Here is a 20,620-nt window from a genome sequence, read left to right on the forward strand (position 1 = left end):
ACTCACTCTCATACACACCTCACACACACATCACATCGCATCCACACATCAAGGTCCTGCAGCGGCGGAAAATACACACACATAACAGCACACACATAACAGCACACACATAACAGCACACACATAACAGCACACACATAACAGCACACACATAACAGCACACACATAACAGCACACACATAACAGCACACACATAACAGCACACACATAACAGCACACACATAACAGCACACACACACACACAAATCAGATCACACTCACTCACACACACACATCACATCGCATCCACATACTCACAACATCCTGGGATATCGCTTGCTTCTCGGCGGCGATACTGTGCTGTTGTGATCTTCCAGGACCTGCCGGAGGATCACATGGCCAGAAGCATGTGATATCCCCGGATGTTGTGAGTATAAGCGCGTATGTGCGATATCGTCAGTGTCTGTGTGTGTGAGTGTATGCGATCGGGTGTGTGTGAGTGGATGCGATCGGGTGTGTGTGAGTGGATGCGATCGGGTGTGTGTGAGTGGATGCGATCGGGTGTGTGTGAGTGGATGCGATCGGGTGTGTGTGAGTGGATGCGATCGGGTGTGTGTGAGTGGATGCGATCGGGTGTGTGTGAGTGGATGCGATCGGGTGTGTGAGAGTGGATGCGATCGGGTGTGTGAGTGTCGGCAGAGGAGCACGGCGTGCTGGAGGAGGCTGGGAGCAGAGAGGCTGATCATGGGGAAGGCTGGGAGGAGAGAGGCTGATGCTGGGGGAGGCTGGGAGGGGGAGGCTGGGACGAGGGAGGCTGATGCTGGTGGAGGCTGATGCTTGGGGAGGCTGGGAGCGGAAGGCTGATGCTGAGGGAGGCTGGGAGAGGGAGGCTGGGAGGAAGGAGGCTGGGAGGAGAGAGGCTGATCCTGGGGAAGGCTGGGAAGGGGAGGCTGATGCTGGGGGAGGCTGGAAGGAGAGAGGCTGGAAGGAGAGAGGCTGATGCTGGTGGAGGCTGATGCATGGGGAGGCTGATGCTGGGGGAGGCTGGAAGGAGAGAGGCTAATGCTGGTGGAGGCTGATGCTTGGGGAGGCTGATGCTGGGGGAGACTGGGAGGGGAAGGCTGATGCTGAGGGAGGCTGGGAGGAAGGAGGCTGGGAGGAGAGAGGCTGATCCTGGGGAAGGCTGGGAACGGGAGGCTGATGCTGAGGGAGGCTGGAAGGAGAGAGGCTGATGCTGGGGGAGGCTGGAAGGAGAGAGGCTGATGCTGGTGGAGGCTGATGCTTGGGGAGGCTGATGCTGGGGGAGACTGGGAGCGGAAGGCTGATGCTGAGGGAGGCTGGGAGAGGGAGGCTGGGAGGAAGGAGGCTGGGAGGAGAGAGGCTGATCCTGGGGAAGGCTGGGAAGGGGAGGCTGATGCTGGGGGAGGCTGGAAGGAGAGAGGCTGGAAGGAGAGAGGCTGATGCTGGTGGAGGCTGATGCTGGTGGAGGCTGATGCATGGGGAGGCTGATGCTGGGGGAGACTGGGAGCAGAAGGCTGATGCTGAGGGAGGCTGGGAGGAAGGAGGCTGGGAGGAGAGAGGCTGATCCTGGGGAAGGCTGGGAAGGGGAGGCTGATGCTGAGGGAAGCTGGAAGGAGAGAGGCTGATGCTGGGGGAGGCTGGAAGGAGAGAGGCTGAGGCTGGGAGGAGAGAGGCTGATGCTGGGGAAGGCTGATGCTGAGGGAGGCTGGGAGGGGAAAGCTGATGCTGGGGAAGGCTGGGAGGACGGAGGCTGGGAGAGGGAGGCTGATGCTGGAGGAGGCTGGAAGGAGAGAGGCTGATGCTGGCGGAGGCTGATGCTGGGGAGGCTGGGAGAGGGAGGCTGATGCTGAGGGAGGCTGGGAGGAGGGAGGCTGGGAGAGGTAGGCTGAGAGAAGAGAGGCTGATGCACACACACACACACACACACACACACACACACACACACACACACACACGCGCGCGCACTGCACAACACACCACACACACACACACACACACACTGGGAACCACAAACAACTGCCCTACACAGACACCCACACACACAGACAACGCTGCACACACACAACACCCAACACACAAACACCGCGGCACACACAAATATACGCACATACCGCACAACACACACATTGCTCAAAACATACCTCCCCCCAAAACACACCACACACACACAAACCGCGCAACACACACACAACGCTACAGACACACAGCGCTCCACAAACAACGCAACACACATACAACACCGCTCTCACCCCCCGTCACACCCAGACAACACCCAGAACATGTACAGCGCCTACACAAACGCTTGGTAACTACAGACAACAACATCTCTCTATATATATATATATATATATATATATATATATATATATATATATATATATATATATATATATATATATATATATATATATATATAAACAAAAATCATACATGAACTACACAATACGTAAATTCTAGAATACCCGATGCATAGAATCGGGCCACCTTCTAGTGTAGATTATAAATGTCTAAATGCATATAGTGTAGAGACATCATCAGACTTTATATAATGCAGTCAATTGTGCATTAAAGGTTCTAGTTGCTAAGAAAAAGATGTATAAAGAGCTAAAAAACTGAAAAAATAAACTATATATTGGGTGGCACTGCGGCTCAGTGGTTAGCACTGCAGTCTTGCATCGCTGGGGTCCTGGGTTTAAATCCCACCAAGGACAACATCAGCAAGCAGTTTGTATGTTCTCCCCGTGTTTGTGTGGGTTTCCTCTGGGTACTCCCTTTTCCTCCCACACTCCAAAGACATACAGATAGGGACCTTAGATTGTGAGCCCCAATGGGGACAGTGTTCCTGATGTATGTAAAGTGCTGCGGAATCTGTTAGCACTATATAAATTAATAAATATTATTATATTCTATTCACCTTTTCTTTCTTCTGATGCTCCTGCAGCCACCACCAGTTTTTGTGTACAAGCTGCCAGGATGTGACTGCTGCAGCTAATCAGTCCACACTACTGGTGTCAATGCTTCTTGCTGAGCCATGAAGCCGCTTAGGTCTTCTTCAGGGGGACATATTTTCAGTCAGTGTGCTGAATGTGTGCACATCGGTCAGCACCTTAATAATAACCTATGTGCCAGTGGACACAAGCAGTTTGCCACACGGACCAGCAAAAATTGCTGCATTCACTATCCTGGTCCATTAAATCGAGCAGAATTGTATATGTAACAGCAAGATGCTCTTGCAATGGGTATGAACACATGAAACCAGTAATAAACATAATTTGCCGAATTGACTGACCCAAAAATTGCGACTCCCGTCTGAACTCTTAGTCCAGAATATAATGGCTACTCATTGGCTGCAGCAATAACATGCTGGTAATTGTGGGCTGGCAGCACAAAAAGAAGCAAGTACAATTTTTTTTGTTTTACATGACATTTTTATTACATATTGTATGACGTGGTTTTTTTCTCTAGAAACTGGACAATCCCTTTAAGTATTTAACTCTATATAAAGTTTTGAAATTACTTTGTTTTGTCACCCTTCTCCATAAGAGATCCATGTAGGCTGTTGTACCTATGCGGAAACCATGGGTCTACAAATAGTAGTTCGGACAATTGCGTTGTATCAATCTGTCTTAGTTTTCAGCTCTGCACTGACTGCTATTGCAAGTCATATATGCAAAAAATACAAATAGTCATTATATAGTATATAAATATAAACACTTGTCACTTACATAAGATCAGCATCTAAAATTACAGAAAAACACCGGCTCACCGCTACATTAAGAAGAATATTATTGGATATAAGAATGCATAAACACTTTCTAAAAAGAAGTAAAATTACCTCTGTGTCACTTATCACATTTCTGCTTTCTTTTTCGCTCCTAATTGGGAGACCCAGACAGTGGGTGTATAGCTACTGCCTCTGGAGGCCGCACAAAGAACTACACTTAAAAGTGTAAGGCCCCTCCCCTTCTGGCTATACACCCTCCCGTAGGAGTACGGATTCCTCAGTTTTTAGCTTTGTGCGCAGGAGGTCAGACACGCACGCATAGCTCCATTGTTTTTAGTCAGCAGCAGCTGCTGACTTTGTCGGATGGAAGAAAAGAGGGCCCATACAGGGCTCCCAGCATGCTCCCTTCTCACCCCACTGTATGTCGGAGGTGTTTGTAAGGTTGAGGTACCCATTGCGGGTACGGCGGCAGGAGCCCACATGCTGATTCCTTCCCCATCCCTTTTTACAGGGCTCTGGGTGAAGTGGGATTTACTGGTCTCCAGGCACTGAGACCGTGCTCCATCTACAGCCCCTGGAGAAGATGCTGGATGGAGCGGAGTACATCAGGGACATGGCCCTGCTTCCTCAAGGTACTCTGTGTCCCCGTGCATTTGGCGCTCACACCGCAGCATGCTGGGTGTTGTAGTGCGCCGGGGGACATCAGCGCTACGGCGCTTGTGCCATGGCCTCATTCAGCTTCGCTGAAGCAGGCACACTTCTAGGAATCGGTCGCGCCGGCCGCTGGGACTGCGGCGCGGCTGGCACTTGTGGTGCGCCGGGGACTTCAGCGCGGCCCGCGCTTTTACGGCGGCCGCGCTGATAACTCGAGTCCCCGGCTTTTGCGGCCTGCTTCCGTTCGTTCCCGCCCCCAGACCTGCCAGTCAGGAGAGGGGCGGGACGCTGGCCACTTCTGGGAACGGTCACGCCGGCCGCTGGGACTGCGGCGCGGCTGGCACTTGTGGTGCGCCGGGGACTTCAGCGCGGCCCGCGCTTTTACGGCGGCCGCGCTGATAACTCGAGTCCCCGGCTTTTGCGGCCTGCTTCCGTTCGTTCCCGCCCCCAGACCTGCCAGTCAGGAGAGGGGCGGGACGCTGGTCAGTGCATCAGCGCTGAGGGCTGGAGTCGTTTTTACACACTCCAGCCCTCACAATAGGCACAGAGGGGACACTGTTTCCCGCACTTTTGTTTGGGAACTCCCACGGACCGCCCCTCTCCACAGACGCCGGCAGCCATTCCTGCTGACACGCTGAGCTGCAGAGGGGAGCCGGGGAGACCCAGACAAGGAATTCTGCGCCTCTTACCCGCTATTCAGCGGGCGGTAAGCAGCCCTCAGGGCTCACCCCCTCTTGTGCCAGTAGTATTCTTAGTATTTTGTTTCTACAAATACTTGGTATTACATAGCGCTGGTCGCCCTTTGGCTATAGACTCTCTCACATTGCAGAGAGCCAGCAGCATGTCGTCCGTAAAACGCAAGGGTGCCAAGGCACAGACATTATATGCTTCCTGCACCGCATGTGGGACTTTTCTACCGGCAGGCTCCACGGACCCCCATTGTGTGCAGTGCTCGGCCCCTGCGGCGCTTGCACAGTCGGGACCTCTGCTGGACGTGACCCAGGGTGTACCACCTGTGAATGCTGTCCAGGTGACAGGAACTGAGTTTGCAGCTTTTGCTGACAGAATGTCTCTCACTATGTCACAAATTCTTGACACATTGCGAGCTAGGCCTGTACTTCAGGCCACGGACACTGTGCAATCATTGCCCCCTGGTCCCCCTCAGCTCCAAGCTCCGGGACGGGCATCTACACCTCAGGGTGAAGACTCTGACTCGGACGATGGCCCCGGGCAGCCTAAGCGGGCTCGCTATGACAGGCCTTCACATTCATCTCAATGGTCAGGATCCCAGCGAGATGAATCTATGGGTGATGAGGCGGACGTAACTGATCAGGATTCTGATCCTGGGACCGCTCTCAATCTAGATACACCAGATGGTGACGCCATAGTAAATGATCTTATATTTAACATCAATAAGATGTTAAATATTTCCCCACCAGCTCCTCTTGTAGAGGAGTCAGCTTCGCAGCACGAGAGAATCCATTTCAGATACCCTAAGCGTACATTAAGCACTTTTCTGGACCACGCTGACTTTAGAGACGCAATCCAGAAACCCCACGCTTATCCTGAAAGGCGTTTTCCTAAACGGCTTAAAGATACACGCTACCCTTTTCCCCCTGAAGTGGTCAAGGGTTGGACCCAGTGTCCAAAAGTGGATCCTCCAATTTCCAGGCTTGCAGCTAGATCCTTGGTTGCAGTTGAAGATGGAGCGGCACTTAAAGATGCCACTGACAGGCAGATGGAGCTCTGGCTGAAATCCATCTATGAAGCGATTGGAGCGTCGTTAGCGCCTTCTTTTGCGGCCGTATGGGCACTCCAAGCTATCTCAGCCGGGCTTGCGCGAGTCGACTCAGTCACACGTGCATTTGCCCCGCAGGTAGCACCATTGACCTCGCAAATGGCGGCATTCGCGTCGTACGCGATTAATGCTGTTCTTGACGCTACAAGCCGCACGGCAGTGGCGTCAGCCAACTCCGTTGTTTTGCGTAGGGCCCTGTGGTTGAGACATTGGAAAGCAGATTCTCATTCCAAGAAGTGCTTAACCAATTTGCCTTTTTCTCGTGACCGATTGTTTGGAGAGCGTTTGGATGAAATCATCAAACACTCCAAGGGTAAGGACTCATCCTTACCGCAACACAGACAAAACAAACCCCAACAGAGGAAGGGTCAGTCTGGTTATCGGTCCTTTCGAGGACCGGGCAGGTCCCAATTCGCCCCGTCAAAAAAGACTCAAAAAGACCAGAGACGCTCAGATTCTTGGAGGTCTCAGTCACGCCCAAAAAGGACAGCCGGAGGAACCGTTGCCAAGACGGCGTCCTCCTGACTTGCGGTCTCCGATTCCCACACCCGCGGTCGGTGGGAGGCTTTCCCACTTTGGCGACATTTGGCTGTCACGCGTCAAAGACCGTTGGGTGAGGGATATTCTGTCTCACGGGTACAGGATAGAGTTCAGTTCTCGTCCGCCAACTCGTTTCTTCAGAACTTCTCCACCACCAGACCGAGCCGATGCTCTGTTGCAGGCGGTGGCCGCTCTAAAGGCGGAAGGAGTGGTGACCTCCGTCCCTCTTCAGGAACAAGGTCACGGTTTTTACTCCAATCTGTTTGTGGTCCCAAAAAAGGACGGATCGTATCGACCCGTCCTGGATCTAAAGTTGCTCAACAGACACGTAAAAGTCAGGAGGTTCCGGATGGAATCCCTACGCTCCGTCATAGCCTCAATGTCTCAAGGAGATTTTCTAGCATCAATAGATATCAAAGATGCGTATCTCCACGTGCCGATTGCACCAGAGCATCAGCGTTTCCTACGCTTCGTCATACACGACGAACACCTACAGTTCGTAGCGTTACCTTTCGGTCTGGCAACAGCCCCCCGGGTCTTCACCAAAGTCATGGCAGCAGTAGTAGCTGTTCTGCACTCGCAGGGTCACTCGGTCATCCCGTATCTAGACGACCTGCTTATAAAGGCACCCTCTCAAGAGGCATGCCAACACAGTCTGAAGGTGGCACTAGACACTCTCCAGAGTTTCGGGTGGATTATCAACTTTCCAAAGTCTCATCTAACCCCGACCCAATCTCTGACTTATCTTGGCATGGAGTTTCATACTCTCTCAGCGATAGTGAGGCTTCCACTGAACAAGCAGTGCTCGCTACGGACTGGAGTGCAATCTCTCCTTCAGAGCCAGTCGCACTCACTGAGGCGCCTCATGCATTTCCTAGGAAAGATGGTAGCAGCAATGGAGGCAGTCCCGTTCGCGCAGTTTCATCTGCGCCCTCTACAATGGGACATTCTACGCCAATGGGATGGGAAATCGACGTCCCTCGACAGGACTGTCTCCCTCTCTCAGACTGCCAAGGACTCTCTGCGTTGGTGGCTTCTCCCCACCTCATTGTCACAGGGAAAGTCGTTCCTTCCCCCGTCCTGGGCAGTGGTCACGACGGATGCGAGCCTATCAGGGTGGGGAGCGGTGTTTCTCCACCACAGGGCTCAGGGGACGTGGACTCAGGAAGAGTCCACCCTGCAGATCAATGTTCTGGAAATCAGAGCAATCTATCTTGCCCTGCGAGCCTTCCAACAATGGCTGGAAGGCAAGCAGATTCGGATTCAGTCGGACAATTCCACGGCGGTGGCGTACATCAACCACCAAGGGGGAACACGCAGTCGCCAAGCTTTTCAAGAAGTCCAGCGGATTTTGACGTGGGTGGAAAGCAGAGCGCCCACCATATCCGCAGTTCACATCCCAGGCGTGGAAAACTGGGAAGCAGACTTTCTCAGTCGCCAGGGCATGGACGCAGGAGAATGGTCCCTTCACCCGGACGTGTTTCAGCAGATCTGTTGCCGCTGGGGGACGCCGGACGTCGATCTGATGGCGTCACGGCACAACAACAAGGTCCCAGTTTTCATGGCACGGTCTCACGATCACCGAGCGCTGGCGGCAGACGCCTTGGTTCAGGATTGGTCGCAATTCCGACTCCCCTATGTGTTCCCACCTCTAGCATTGTTACCCAGAGTTCTCCGGAAAATCAAGTCCGACTGCCATCGAGCCATACTCGTCGCTCCAGATTGGCCAAGAAGGTCGTGGTACCCGGATCTGTGGCATCTCACGGTAGGCCAACCGTGGACACTACCAAACCGTCCAGATTTGCTGTCTCAAGGGCCGTTTTTCCATCTGAATTCTGCGGCCCTGAACCTGACTGTGTGGCCATTGAGTCCTGGATCCTAGCGGCCTCAGGTTTATCTCATGAAGTTGTTGCCACAATGAGACAGGCTAGAAAACCATCCTCAGCTAAGATCTATCACAGGACGTGGAAGATATTCTTAGCGTGGTGCTTGGCTCAAGGGTTTTCTCCCTGGCCATTTGCATTGCCAATTTTTCTTTCCTTCCTGCAGTCTGGGTTGGAAAAAGGTTTGTCGCTAACAAGGTTCTCATTGCTCTCCAGAAGCCGCCTTTCGAGCCTTTGAAAGAGGTTCCCCTTTCTCGGCTTTCACAAAAGGTAGTTTTTCTTGTGGCGGTCACGTCTCTTCGAAGAGTGTCCGAGCTAGCGGCGTTATCTTGCAAATCTCCCTTCCTGGTGTTTCACCAAGACAAGGTAGTACTGCGTCCAATTCCAGAGTTTTCTCCCAAGGTGGTTTCTTCCTTTCATCTCAATCAGGATATCACTTTGCCATCTTTGTGTCCGCATCCAGTTCACCAATTTGAAAAGGGTTTACATCTGTTGGACCTGGTGAGAGCACTCAGGATTTACATTTCTCGCACGGCGTCTCTACGCCGTTCTGTTGCGCTCTTTGTCCTAGTCGCTGGTCAGCATAAGGGATCGCAAGCTTCCAAATCCACCCTGGCGCGGTGGATCAAGGAACCAATTCTTCACACATACCGTTCTGCTGGGCTTCCGATTCCATCTGGACTGAAGGCCCATTCTACCAGAGCCGTGGGTGCGTCCTGGGCATTGCGGCATCAGGCTACGGCTCAGCAAGTGTGCCAGGCGGCTACCTGGTCGAGTCTGCACACGTTTACCAAACACTATCAAGTGCATACCTACGCTTCGGCAGATGCCAGCCTAGGTAGACAGGTCCTTCAGGCGGCGGTGGCCCACCTGTAGGAAGAGGCTGTCTGACAGCCCGTTCATGTGGTATCTTTTTACCCACCCAGGGACTGCTTTTGGACGTCCCACTGTCTGGGTCTCCCAATTAGGAGCGAAAAAGAAGAAGGGAATTTTGTTTACTTACCGTAAATTCCTTTTCTTCTAGCTCCAATTGGGAGACCCAGCACCCGCCCTATTTGTTCTTAGGGTTTCGTTTTTCGGGTGCACATGTTGTTCATGTTGTTTCTTAAGTTCTCCGATCTTGTTATCGGATTGAATTTGTTTTTGAAACTGTTATTGGCTTTCCTCCTTCTTGCTTTGGTACTAAAACTGAGGAATCCGTACTCCTACGGGAGGGTGTATAGCCAGAAGGGGAGGGGCCTTACACTTTTAAGTGTAGTTCTTTGTGCGGCCTCCAGAGGCAGTAGCTATACACCCACTGTCTGGGTCTCCCAATTGGAGCTAGAAGAAAAGGAATTTACGGTAAGTAAACAAAATTCCCTTCTTTCCTGTATTTCTAACAAACAGCACAGGGCAAGATAAAGAAGAACTCTTGACAAAAGTTTTATTCCCCAAATCTTTCTAAATGTGTGCATGGTGTAGTATTAAAGGGAACCTGTCACCTAGAATATGCGTTCTCACCTATCAGCAGACGCATGTGTGCCCTAATTACACCTCCCTACCCATCCCTGTGCTGTAAAATTGTATAATATGAAAGTAATAAAAAACGTTTACCTTGTCAGTTTCAGACGCGCACTGTCTGAAGCTGGCGAGTGAACACCCGGAAAAGAAGCCTGCCGCAATGTGTGCAGGATAGAATGACCGACGGGGACGTCGCTTATGGGACTACATGGTATCCACAGGGGCGTGATACCACGGAAAGTATGCAGATGTCCATAGGGCAAGGCGCCGCCCATGGGACCAAATACCCTGCTATTTACATAAGAAATTTGAAGGTAAGAAAACGTATTTTCTTTGTCGCTCCATTGGGTGTATAGCTTCTGCCTCCGGAGGCCACACAAAGTATTACACTTAAAAAGTGTAATCCCTCCCCTCTGCCTATACACCCTCCCGTGGATCACTGGCTCCTCAGTTTTTATGCTTTGTGTGGAAGGAGGCACACATGCACTCATGCATTCTCATACTTAGTTATGTCGGTTGGAAGAAAAGAGCGCCCCCACGGGGCTCCCGGCAGGTTCCCTTCTCACCCCACTACGTCGGCGGTGTTGTTAAGGTTGAAGTACCCATTGCGGGTACAGAGGCTGGAGCCACATGCCGTCTCCTTCACCATCCCTTATGCGGCTCTGGGAGAAGTGGGATCCTGAGCGGTCATCCAGTTACTGGGACCGTGCTCCATCCGCAGCCCCTGTGGGAACCTGCCGGACCGGAGCCTCTTCAACCTCAGGGACCGGGCCTTGCAACTCAAAGGTACTCTGTGTCCCCATAGGGGACTGTGCAGGGAGCGCACCTTCTTCCCGGAAACCGCGGCATCTGCTGAATTGAGGAGGCCGGTGGACTTCCGCGCCGACCGTGCCTGCTTGTCGGGCGCGGTCTCAAATTTAGTCCCCAGCTTCATCGCGGCCTAGTCGCAAAAATCCCGCCCCCGGGCCTGCCTGTCAGGGGTAAGGGCGGGATTACCGACCTGACGTTGGATGTGAGGGCTGAAGCATCCTGCATGTTTTCCTCCCCCCTCACTGATCACTGTGGGGACCCCAGATTCCCGCACTTTACTGGCGCCGCCCACGGCTCCACTCCTCCCCTGAGAGCTCCGGCAGCCATTTTTTGGCATACTGCCGGTGGAGGATTCTCAGTGAACAGCTCTGCAGCTCCGGGGGATCCAAGGCAGGGAATCTGGAGGACACACTCCGCTCGTTAGCGGTCGGTAAGCCACACCGGCCACCCGGTGCTGGTCCCCCTAGGGTGCCGGAATAGATACGTATATACATATATATATATATATATATATATATCTGTTCGGTCGGGCTGTGAACCCCTTGCCCATATACCCTCAGTGATCTCTCTCCTAGGAGACAACAGCATGTCGTCCACAAGGAGCAAGGCTGCTAAGGCACAGGGTTTTTTTGCGGCCTGTACCTCTTGTGGGGCTATGTTACCTGCGGGTTCCACCTACCCTCACTGTGAGCACTGCTCGACACCTGTTTCGCTTGCTCTGCCGGAGCCTCGGACACTGGTGGGCCCCTCGGCTCATGTAGACCCCCCTGCTCCCCCTGACCAGGCTGCAGGGACAGAGTTCGCCTCTTTTGCTGAGAAACTCTCTAACTCACTTTCTCAATCCATTGCACAGTCTATGGACAAATGGTCTTCTAAGCTGCTAGAGGCTTTGCAGTCCAGAACGGACCTTTCTCAGGCCCCGGCCCCTGTTAGCTCGTCGCCTCCGGGCCCCTCTCGGTCCGCGCCGCAGCGCGCTCCCAGGTTGGCCCCTCGGTCTCAGGCGGAGGACTCCTGCCCGGACCGCAGTCCTAGACCGGCTAAGCGGGCTCGCTGGGACTCTTCCCCGACTTCCTCTCGCTGCTCGGGATCACAGCTTGAGGACTCTCTGGAGGACGAGGCGGACATCACAGCTCAGGGCTCTGACCCTGACGTCGCCCTTAACCTTGATACACCTGAGGGGGACGCCTTAGTAAATGATCTTATCTCGTCCATCAACCAGGTGTTGGATCTCTCTCCCCTGCCCCCTCCTGTAGAGGAGTCGGCGTCTCAGCAGGAGAAACACCAGTTTCGGTTCCCCAAACGTACACTCAATACGTTTTTTGATCACTCTAACTTCAGGGATGCTGTCCAGAAGCCCAGAGCGGTCCCGGACAAGCGCTTTGCTAAACGCCTCACTGACACGCGTTACCCCTTCCTATCGGAAGTCGTTAAGGGTTGGGCTCACTGTCCCAAGGTGGATCCTCCAGTCTCCAGATTGGCGGCTAGATCCGTGGTGTCGGTTGCAGATGGCTCATCCCTAAAGGATGCCACTGACAGACAGATAGAGCTCCTGGTGAAGTCCATCTATGAGGCCACGGGCGCGTCTTTTGCCCCGGCCTTTGCAGCCGTGTGGGCACTCCAAGCTATCTCGGCTTGTCTGACTGAGATTAATGCTGTCACACGTAATTCTGCTCCGCAAGTTGCGTCTTTGACCTCTCAGGCGTCAGCCTTTTCGTCCTACGCCATGAACGCCGTCCTGGACTCGGCTAGCCGTACGGCTGTAGCATCCGCTAACTCTGTGGCAGTCCGCAGGGCCATGTGGCTGCGCGAATGGAAGGCAGACTCGGCTTCCAAGAGGTTCTTAACCGGGTTGCCGTTTTCTGGCGACCGTTTGTTTGGCGAACGATTGGATGAGATTATTAAGGAATCCAAAGCAAATGATTCCTCCTTACCCCAGGCCAAACCTAAGAGACCTCAACAGAGAAAGATTCAACCGAGATTTCGGTCCTGTCGTCCCTCCGCCACGTCCCAATCCTCTTCGTCCAACAGGCCGGAGAAAGGCCAGAGGAACTCCTATGCGTGGCGATCCAAGTCTCGCCCACAAAAGGCCGCAGGAGGCACTGCCTCCAAGACGGCTTCCTCATGACTCTCGGCCTCCCCTGGCCGCATCCTCGGTCGGTGGCAGGCTCTCCCGCTTTGGCGACGCCTGGTGGCCACATGTTCAAGACCGATGGGTGAGAGACATTCTGTCTCATGGTTACAGGATAGAGTTCAGCTCTCGTCCTGCGGCTCGTTTCTTCAGAACCTCTCCGCCCCCCGCTCAGGCCGACGCACTTTTTCAGCTCTAAAGATGGAAGGAGTTGTGATCCTCGTTCCCCTTCAGGAACGTGGTCGCGGATTTTACTCCAACTTGTTCGTGGTGCCAAAAAAGGACGGGTCATTCCGTCCCGTTCTGGACCTCAAGCTACTCAACAGACATGTGAGAACCAGACGGTTCCGGATGGAATCTCTCCGCTCGGTCATCGCCTCGATGTCACAAGGAGACTTCCTAGCATCGATCGACATCAAGGATGCTTATCTCCACGTGCCGATCGCACCCGAACATCAACGTTTCCTCCGTTTTGCCATCGGGGAAGAACACCTCCAGTTCGTGGCATTGCCTTTCGGCTTGGCGACAGCCCCACGGGTTTTCACCAAAGTCATGGCATCCGTTGTGGCGCTCCTGCATTCTCAGGGCCACTCGGTGATTCCCTACTTGGACGATCTCCTAGTCAGGGCCCCGTCTCGGGTGGCGTGTCAACAAAGCCTATCTGTCGCTCTGGCGACTCTCCAGCGGTTCGGGTGGATCATCAACTTCCCAAAATCCAAGTTGACACCGACCCAATCACTGACGTACCTTGGGATGGAGTTTCATACCCAGCAAGCGTTAGTCAAGCTTCCGAGCGACAAACAGCTTTCTCTGCAGGCAGGGGTGCAATCCCTTCTTCGGAGTCCGTCACACCCCTTAAGGCGCCTCATGCACTTCCTGGGGAAGATGGTGGCAGCTATAGAGGCAGTCCTGTTCGCGCAATTCCATCTTCGGCCACTCCAATGGGACATTCTCCGCAAATGGGACAGGAGTACGGCTTCCCTCGACAGGAAAGTCTCTCTTTCCCTTGCAACCAAGACGTCACTTCAGTGGTGGCTCCTTCCCAATTCTCTGGCGCAGGGAAAATCCTTCCTACCCCCAACCTGGGCTGTGGTCACCACAGACGCAAGCCTGTCAGGTTGGCGAGCGGTTTTTCTCCACCACAGGGCTCAGGGAACCTGGACTCCGATAGTCATCCCTTCAGATCAATATTCTGGAGATAAGAGCAGTGTATCTAGCCCTATTGGCTTTTCATCGGTGGCTGGAGGGCAAGCAGATCCATATCCAGTCGGACAACGCCACTGCCGTCGCATACATCAACCACCAGGGCGGCACTCGCAATAGTCAAGCCTTCCAGGAAGTCCGACGGATTCTGCAGTGGGTGGAGGCCACAGCCTCCACCATCTCCGCAGTTCACATCCCGGGCGTAGAAAACTGGGAAGCAGATTTTCTCAGTCGTCAGGGCATGGACGCGGGGGAATGGTCTCTGCACCCAGACGTGTTTCGAGAGATCTGTCGCCGCTGGGGAACGCCGGACGTCGATCTCATGGCGTCACGGCACAACAACAAAGTCCCGGCATTCATGGCACGGTCTCAGGATCACAGAGCTCTGGCAGCGGACGCGTTAGTTCAAGATTGGTCGCAGTTTCGACTGCCTTATGTGTTTCCTCCTCTGGCGATGCTGCCCAGAGTGCTACGCAAGATCAGGTCGGACTGCCGTCGCGCCATTCTCGTCGCTCCAGACTGGCCGAGGCGGTCGTGGTACCCGGATCTGTGGCATCTCACGGTGGGTCAACCGTGGGCGCTTCCAGACCGCCCAGACTTGCTGTCACAAGGCCCGTTTTTCCATCTGAATTCTGTGGCCCTCAACCTGACTGTGTGGCCATTGAGTCCTGGCTCCTAGCGTCTTCAGGGTTATCTCAGGATGTCATTGCCACCATGAGACAGGCCAGGAAGTTTACGTCCGCCAAGATCTATTATAGGTCTTGGCAAATCTTCCTATCCTGGTGCGCTAATAACGGTTTTCCTCCATGGCCGTTTGCCTTACCCACTTTTCTTTCATTCCTTCAATCCGGAATGGACAAGGGTTTGTCACTCGGCTCTCTCAAGGGCCAAGTATCGGCGCTCTCCGTGTTTTTTCAAAAGCGTCTAGCCAGGCTTCCGCAGGTCCGCACGTTCCTGCAGGGAGTTTGCCACATAGTCCCGCCTTACAAGCGTCCGCTGGAACCCTGGGATCTTAACAGGGTGCTAACGGCTCTTCAGAAACCACCTTTCGAGCCGCTGCGGGATGTCTCTCTATCACGTCTTTCGCAGAAGGTGGCCTTCCTAGTGGCAGTCACATCACTTCGGAGAGTGTCTGAGCTTGCAGCGCTGTCATGCAAAGCCCCCTTCCTGGTGTTTCACCAGGATAAGGTGGTTCTGCGTCCGGTCCCGGAATTTCTCCCTAAGGTGGTATCCCCTTTTCATCTCAATCAGGATATCTCCTTGCCTTCATTTTGCCCTAATCCAATTCACCAGTGTGAAAAGGATTTGCACTCTTTGGATCTTGTGAGAGCACTTCGGCTCTACGTGTCTCGCACGGCGCCCCTGCGTCGTTCAGATGCGCTCTTTGTCCTTGTCGCTGGCCAGCGTAAGGGCTCGCAGGCTTCCAAGTCAACCTTGGCTCGGTGGATCAAGGAACCGATTCTCGAAGCCTACCGTTCTTCTGGGCTTCCGCTTCCTTCAGGGCTGAAAGCCCATTCTACCAGAGCCGTGGGTGCGTCCTGGGCATTGCGGCACCGGGCTACGGCTCTGCAGGTGTGTCAGGCAGCTACGTGGTCGAGTCTGCACACTTTCACGAAACACTATCAAGTGCATACCTATGCTTCGGCAGACGCCAGTCTAGGTGGGCGAGTCCTTCAGGCGGCGGTTGCCCACCTGTAAGAGGGGGCCGTTTTTCGGCTCTTTTTTATTGAGGTATTCTTTTACCCACCCAGGGACTGCTCTTGGACGTCCCAATGGTCTGGGTCTCCCAATGGAGCGACAAAGAAGAAGGGAATTTTGTTTACTTACCGTAAATTCCTTTTCTTCTAGCTCCTATTGGGAGACCCAGCACCCGCCCCTGTACCCTTCGGGCTGGTTGTTCTTTTGTGTACACATGTTGTTCATGTTGAATTGTTCTTTTGGTTCATGGTTTTCAGTTCTCCGAACATCCTTCGGATTGCATTTACCCTAGACCAATTTATAAGTTTTCTCCTTCCTGTTTTTGCACCAAAACTGAGGAGCCCGTGATCCACGGGAGGGTGTATAGGCAGAGGGGAGGGGTTACACTTTTTAAAGTGTAATACTTTGTGTGGCCTCCGGAGGCAGAAGCTATACACCCAATGGGCTGGGTCTCCCAATAGGAGCTAGAAGAAAAGGAATTTACGGTAAGTAAACAAAATTCCCTTCTTATTACTTCATATTATACAATTTTACAGCACAGGGATGGATAGGGAGGTGTAATTAGGTGCGTCTGCTGATAGGTTAGAACACATATTCTAGGTGACAGGTTCCCTTTAAATACTCACTGATCGCCATCTTCCCTGGTTTCCAGCGCTTTTCCGGTTCTCTTCTAACTCACTTTACTACAATTCCAACTTGCCGGATCAGATCCGACTCTCCATAGAATGAGGCTAAATACAGTCACATTTATAGAAGCGAATTCTGGTTCACACACACACCCCAATGTGATCCAGCGAATGGGAATTGAAATCCTGAGTTTGCAGATGGTAGGAACAGCGCTGGGAACTGGCGAGGATGGTGATTGGGGAGTATTGCAATATACTTACACTAAGCCACAAATATATACTTCTCAAAAACATAAACGGAACACTTAAACAACAAAATGGTATTTTAGTGTTCCCTTTATTTTTATGAGCAGTATATTTAGAATGTTTTATTAAAAAGGAGTTTTGATGGAAGTGTTTCAGGTCTCTCATATTGCACAGTATCAGTCAGGGATTCACATATCTAGGTGTATAAATTTCTTGTATGGCAAATATGTATTGTATGGTAAATATGCAGGCTAACCATTGGGTAAGAGACAGAATATTTTCACTTATTCACAGACGAAAAATCTGCATTTTCGCCTGATTCAATGACTTTTGTGTAGGAAGACGATAATTGTGGCAGATAGGCGTTGTAGATCATAAAGGCACAGTATGCACTCTGCTCTTAAGTTTAGCAATTCCTCCTGCTGTTGCATTTGCCTCTATATATGCCAAATATACTCCTTGAGTAGGCGATTAATTTTTTCTTTTGAAAACAGAGCTGTGCTTTGCGCGCTTCACTTTTTTTAAATAGATTTTTTTTTTCCCTATTAAACGTATTTATTTTTTAAACTAACCTTTGTAGATTTCTGGGACCATTGTCGACAAAAGTGGGCGAACACTTTCTGGCCAAACAGGAGAAGCCTTTGTAACTAGCGTGTCTCACCCTGAGCCGTTGTGGTAAGGGAACCTTTATTTGTGCTTTTATATTTATTACATTCCAGATCTTACAGGGATTTCTTTCTTATTAAAGTTCTTTTTTGTTTATTAATCACTTTAAAGCATAATGCTTAAAGGGATGCAAATTTTTGTGCAAAATATCTAAAAAAGAAAAATATTTGCAAGATTTTGTTTTTCTCCAGAATTTTGGCACAAGTCACATATTGTGTGTATAGTGTTTCCTATAAAGGCTAACAAAGTTCAGTAGAAGTGAGTTTCTTTGTGCTTCGGTTATTATTATTATTATTATTTATTTTTGAGCATCATTGCTTCTGTGGTTCTGTACAAGTGAAAGAGTTTACATACAAATATAAAGTGCATTAAGGAGAGGGCCCTTGCTGCCGGATTACAGTCTACAACTCATACAGGTGCCAATATCAGAGTGAGGTTTCTAATATTGCCTTATTTTAAACTTAGTCAAAAAATTTCATAAATACTGCAGCGCCAATGTGGAATAGATAATGATGTGCAATCACTGTTTAAACCTAGGGCTCCACGTTGCATATCATAACATTATGTATGTATATGTGGTTGCATCGTGACCCATAAGTTGCCGCAACCAAATTCCACAAGATAATTAGCCAAAGTCAATGTGTAGCACTAGACTGCAAATTAAAACCTATTCTCACATTCCCTAGCAGCTCAGTGTGTTATTAGGTTGATACCCAAGCGAAAGATTACTGTTTGGAATCGAGGAGCATCCATGAAGATGATTTCCTAGGAAAAAAGAGACCACTTTATCCAGCTCATCGATATTCATCTCTTGGCCAAAAAAATTGCCAAACTGCATCATGTGAGTGTCATGACACTTGGAAGAATACGAAATGAAATACATCCATCCATTCAAAAGCCAAGACGTGGTCGTCAAGGCAAAACGTCAGTCTACAAGTCGGCTCATCACAAGGTCTATCTGTTCTGTCGCGACAGACATGACAGTGGAGGTGGCTCGTATGCTTGGTACTAGTGATATTACAAATGTCCAATCAAGCACTGTGCAATGCAAATGCAAGTCTGGAATGGTGGCCCGAAAAAGGTGAAGAAGCCTCGACTTCAGTATTGTCATGTCAAGTGTCTACTCGAGTTTTCAAAAAAGTGTGAAGACTGGACAGTAGGAGATTTGACCAGTTTCCGAAGGGAAGGGATGATGCTCTGCTTCAGTATGTCACAGTACATGTTGGCTTTCATGGTTTCGTAAACGAACTGTAGCTCCCCACACTCGGTAGCACTCATGCAGTCCCAAACCATGAGATTCCCACCTCCATTCTTGACTGTAGGAGGCAAGACACACTTGTCTTTCTACTTCTCACCTGATTGCTGCCACACATGCTTGACACTATCTGAACCAAATAAGTCTTTCATTGTCTCATTGGACCACAAGACATGGTTCCAGTAATCCATGTCCTCAGTCTGCTTGTCTTTAGCGAACTGTTTGCAGGCTTTCATGTGTATCATCTTTAGAAGAGGCTTCTTTTCGGCTCAAAAAGCAGTCCAATTTGATGCGGCGTATGGTCTGAGCACTGACACCCCCCCCCCCCCCACTCTTTTAATCTCTAGAGCAATGCTGGCAGCACTCATACGTCTATTTTGAAAAAACAACCTCTGGATATGACGCTGAGCACATGCACTCAACTTCGTTGGTCGACCATGGTGAGGCCTGTTCTGCGTGGAACCTGTCTTGTTAAACTGCTGTATGGTCTTGGCCACCGTGCTGCAGCTCTGTTTCAGGGTGTTGGCAATCTTATAGCTTAAGGCCGCTTTACACGCTACGACATCGCTGATGCGATGTCATTGGGGTCACGGAATTTGTGACACACATCCGGCCGCATTAGCGATGTCGTTGCGTGTGACATTTATGAACGATTTTGAATCGTCGCAAAAACATTCAAAATCGCTCATCGGTGATATGGGGGTCCCTTCTTAAATGTCGCTGCTGCAGCGTGTACAATGTAGTTCCTCGTTGCTGTGACAGCACACATCGCTCCGTGTAACGCCGCAGGAACCAGGAACCTCACCTTACCTGCCGCCGTCCGCAATGCGGAAGGAAGGAGGTGGGCGGGATGTTACGTCCCGCTCATCTCCGCCCCTCCGCTTTGATTGGGCGGCCGCTTAGTGACGTCGCTGTGACGCCGCACCGACTGCCCCCTTAAAAAGGAGGCGGTTCGCCGGTCACAGCGACGTCGCTAGGCAGGTAAGTAGTGTGACTGGTCCGGGCGATGTTTTTCGCGACGGGCAGCGATTTGCCCGTGTCGCACAACCGATGGGGGTGGGTACCCACGCTAGCGATATCGGTACCGATATTGCAGCGTGTAAAGTGGCCTTTAGGCCTTTTTTATGTAGAGCAACAATTCTTTTTTTCAGATCCTCGAAATTTACACTGTTAAACAAGCTGTACTCTGACGACTTTACATTAAGTGTCATCTCTTCCTGTGTTTTCCCATAAAAAGTTATTTACAACAATGTGAGGGGTGTACACACTTTTGTGATATTGTGTGTGTGTGTGTGTGTGTGTATATACAGGTGCATCTCAATAATTTGGAATATCATCAAAAAGTTAATTTCAGTAATTCAATCTAAAAAGGGAAACACAGTATATTATATATAGTCATTACAAACTGATCTATTTCAAGTGTTTATTTCTGTTAATGTTGATGATTATGGTTTACAGCCAATGAAAACCCAAAATTCATTATTAGAGCTGGGCGGACTCAAAGAAAACCGGGACGAGCGGGCTCCTGTTAACATTTTTTTTAAAACCCGGTTCCGATCCAGAATCCGGTTCCTGTATATGTCGATTGGGGTCAGAAACCAGAGATTAAAAATGTTAGTAAAAGGGATAGGGAGATAGGAGCGTCCGCTGTATACTCACTCATGCTATGTTATGGCGGCAAGCAGCTTCCAGGTTGCACATTCACTTCCGGAGCAGCCTTCTTTGAATATGCACTGCTTTCCCTGCCCACTGGTGCCTGTGATTGGTTCCAGTCAGCCACGCTCCACACTGAGCTGGAGCGTGTCAGCTGACTACTTCCATTCACAGTCGCTATGCTCATCTATATCGTAGGCCGGGGTCACACTGGCATATGGCATCTGATGCGAGAA

General features: G+C 51.2%; 1 protein-coding gene across 2 annotated transcripts in view; it reads left to right on the top strand.

Moving 5' to 3' along the window:
- MTR (5-methyltetrahydrofolate-homocysteine methyltransferase) overlaps positions 1-20,620 on the top strand; it is a 188,203-nt gene that overhangs the window by 26,792 nt on the left and 140,791 nt on the right. For both annotated transcript variants that reach the window (XM_075339442.1, XM_075339443.1), the window contains one exon: positions 17,391-17,485. In XM_075339442.1, the coding sequence (XP_075195557.1) occupies positions 17,391-17,485 (95 nt within the window). The remainder of the gene's footprint in view (positions 1-17,390; positions 17,486-20,620) is intronic.

The sequence above is a fragment of the Anomaloglossus baeobatrachus genome, chromosome 3, assembly GCF_048569485.1.
Source record: "Anomaloglossus baeobatrachus isolate aAnoBae1 chromosome 3, aAnoBae1.hap1, whole genome shotgun sequence".
NCBI classification, from domain to species: domain Eukaryota; kingdom Metazoa; phylum Chordata; class Amphibia; order Anura; family Aromobatidae; genus Anomaloglossus; species Anomaloglossus baeobatrachus.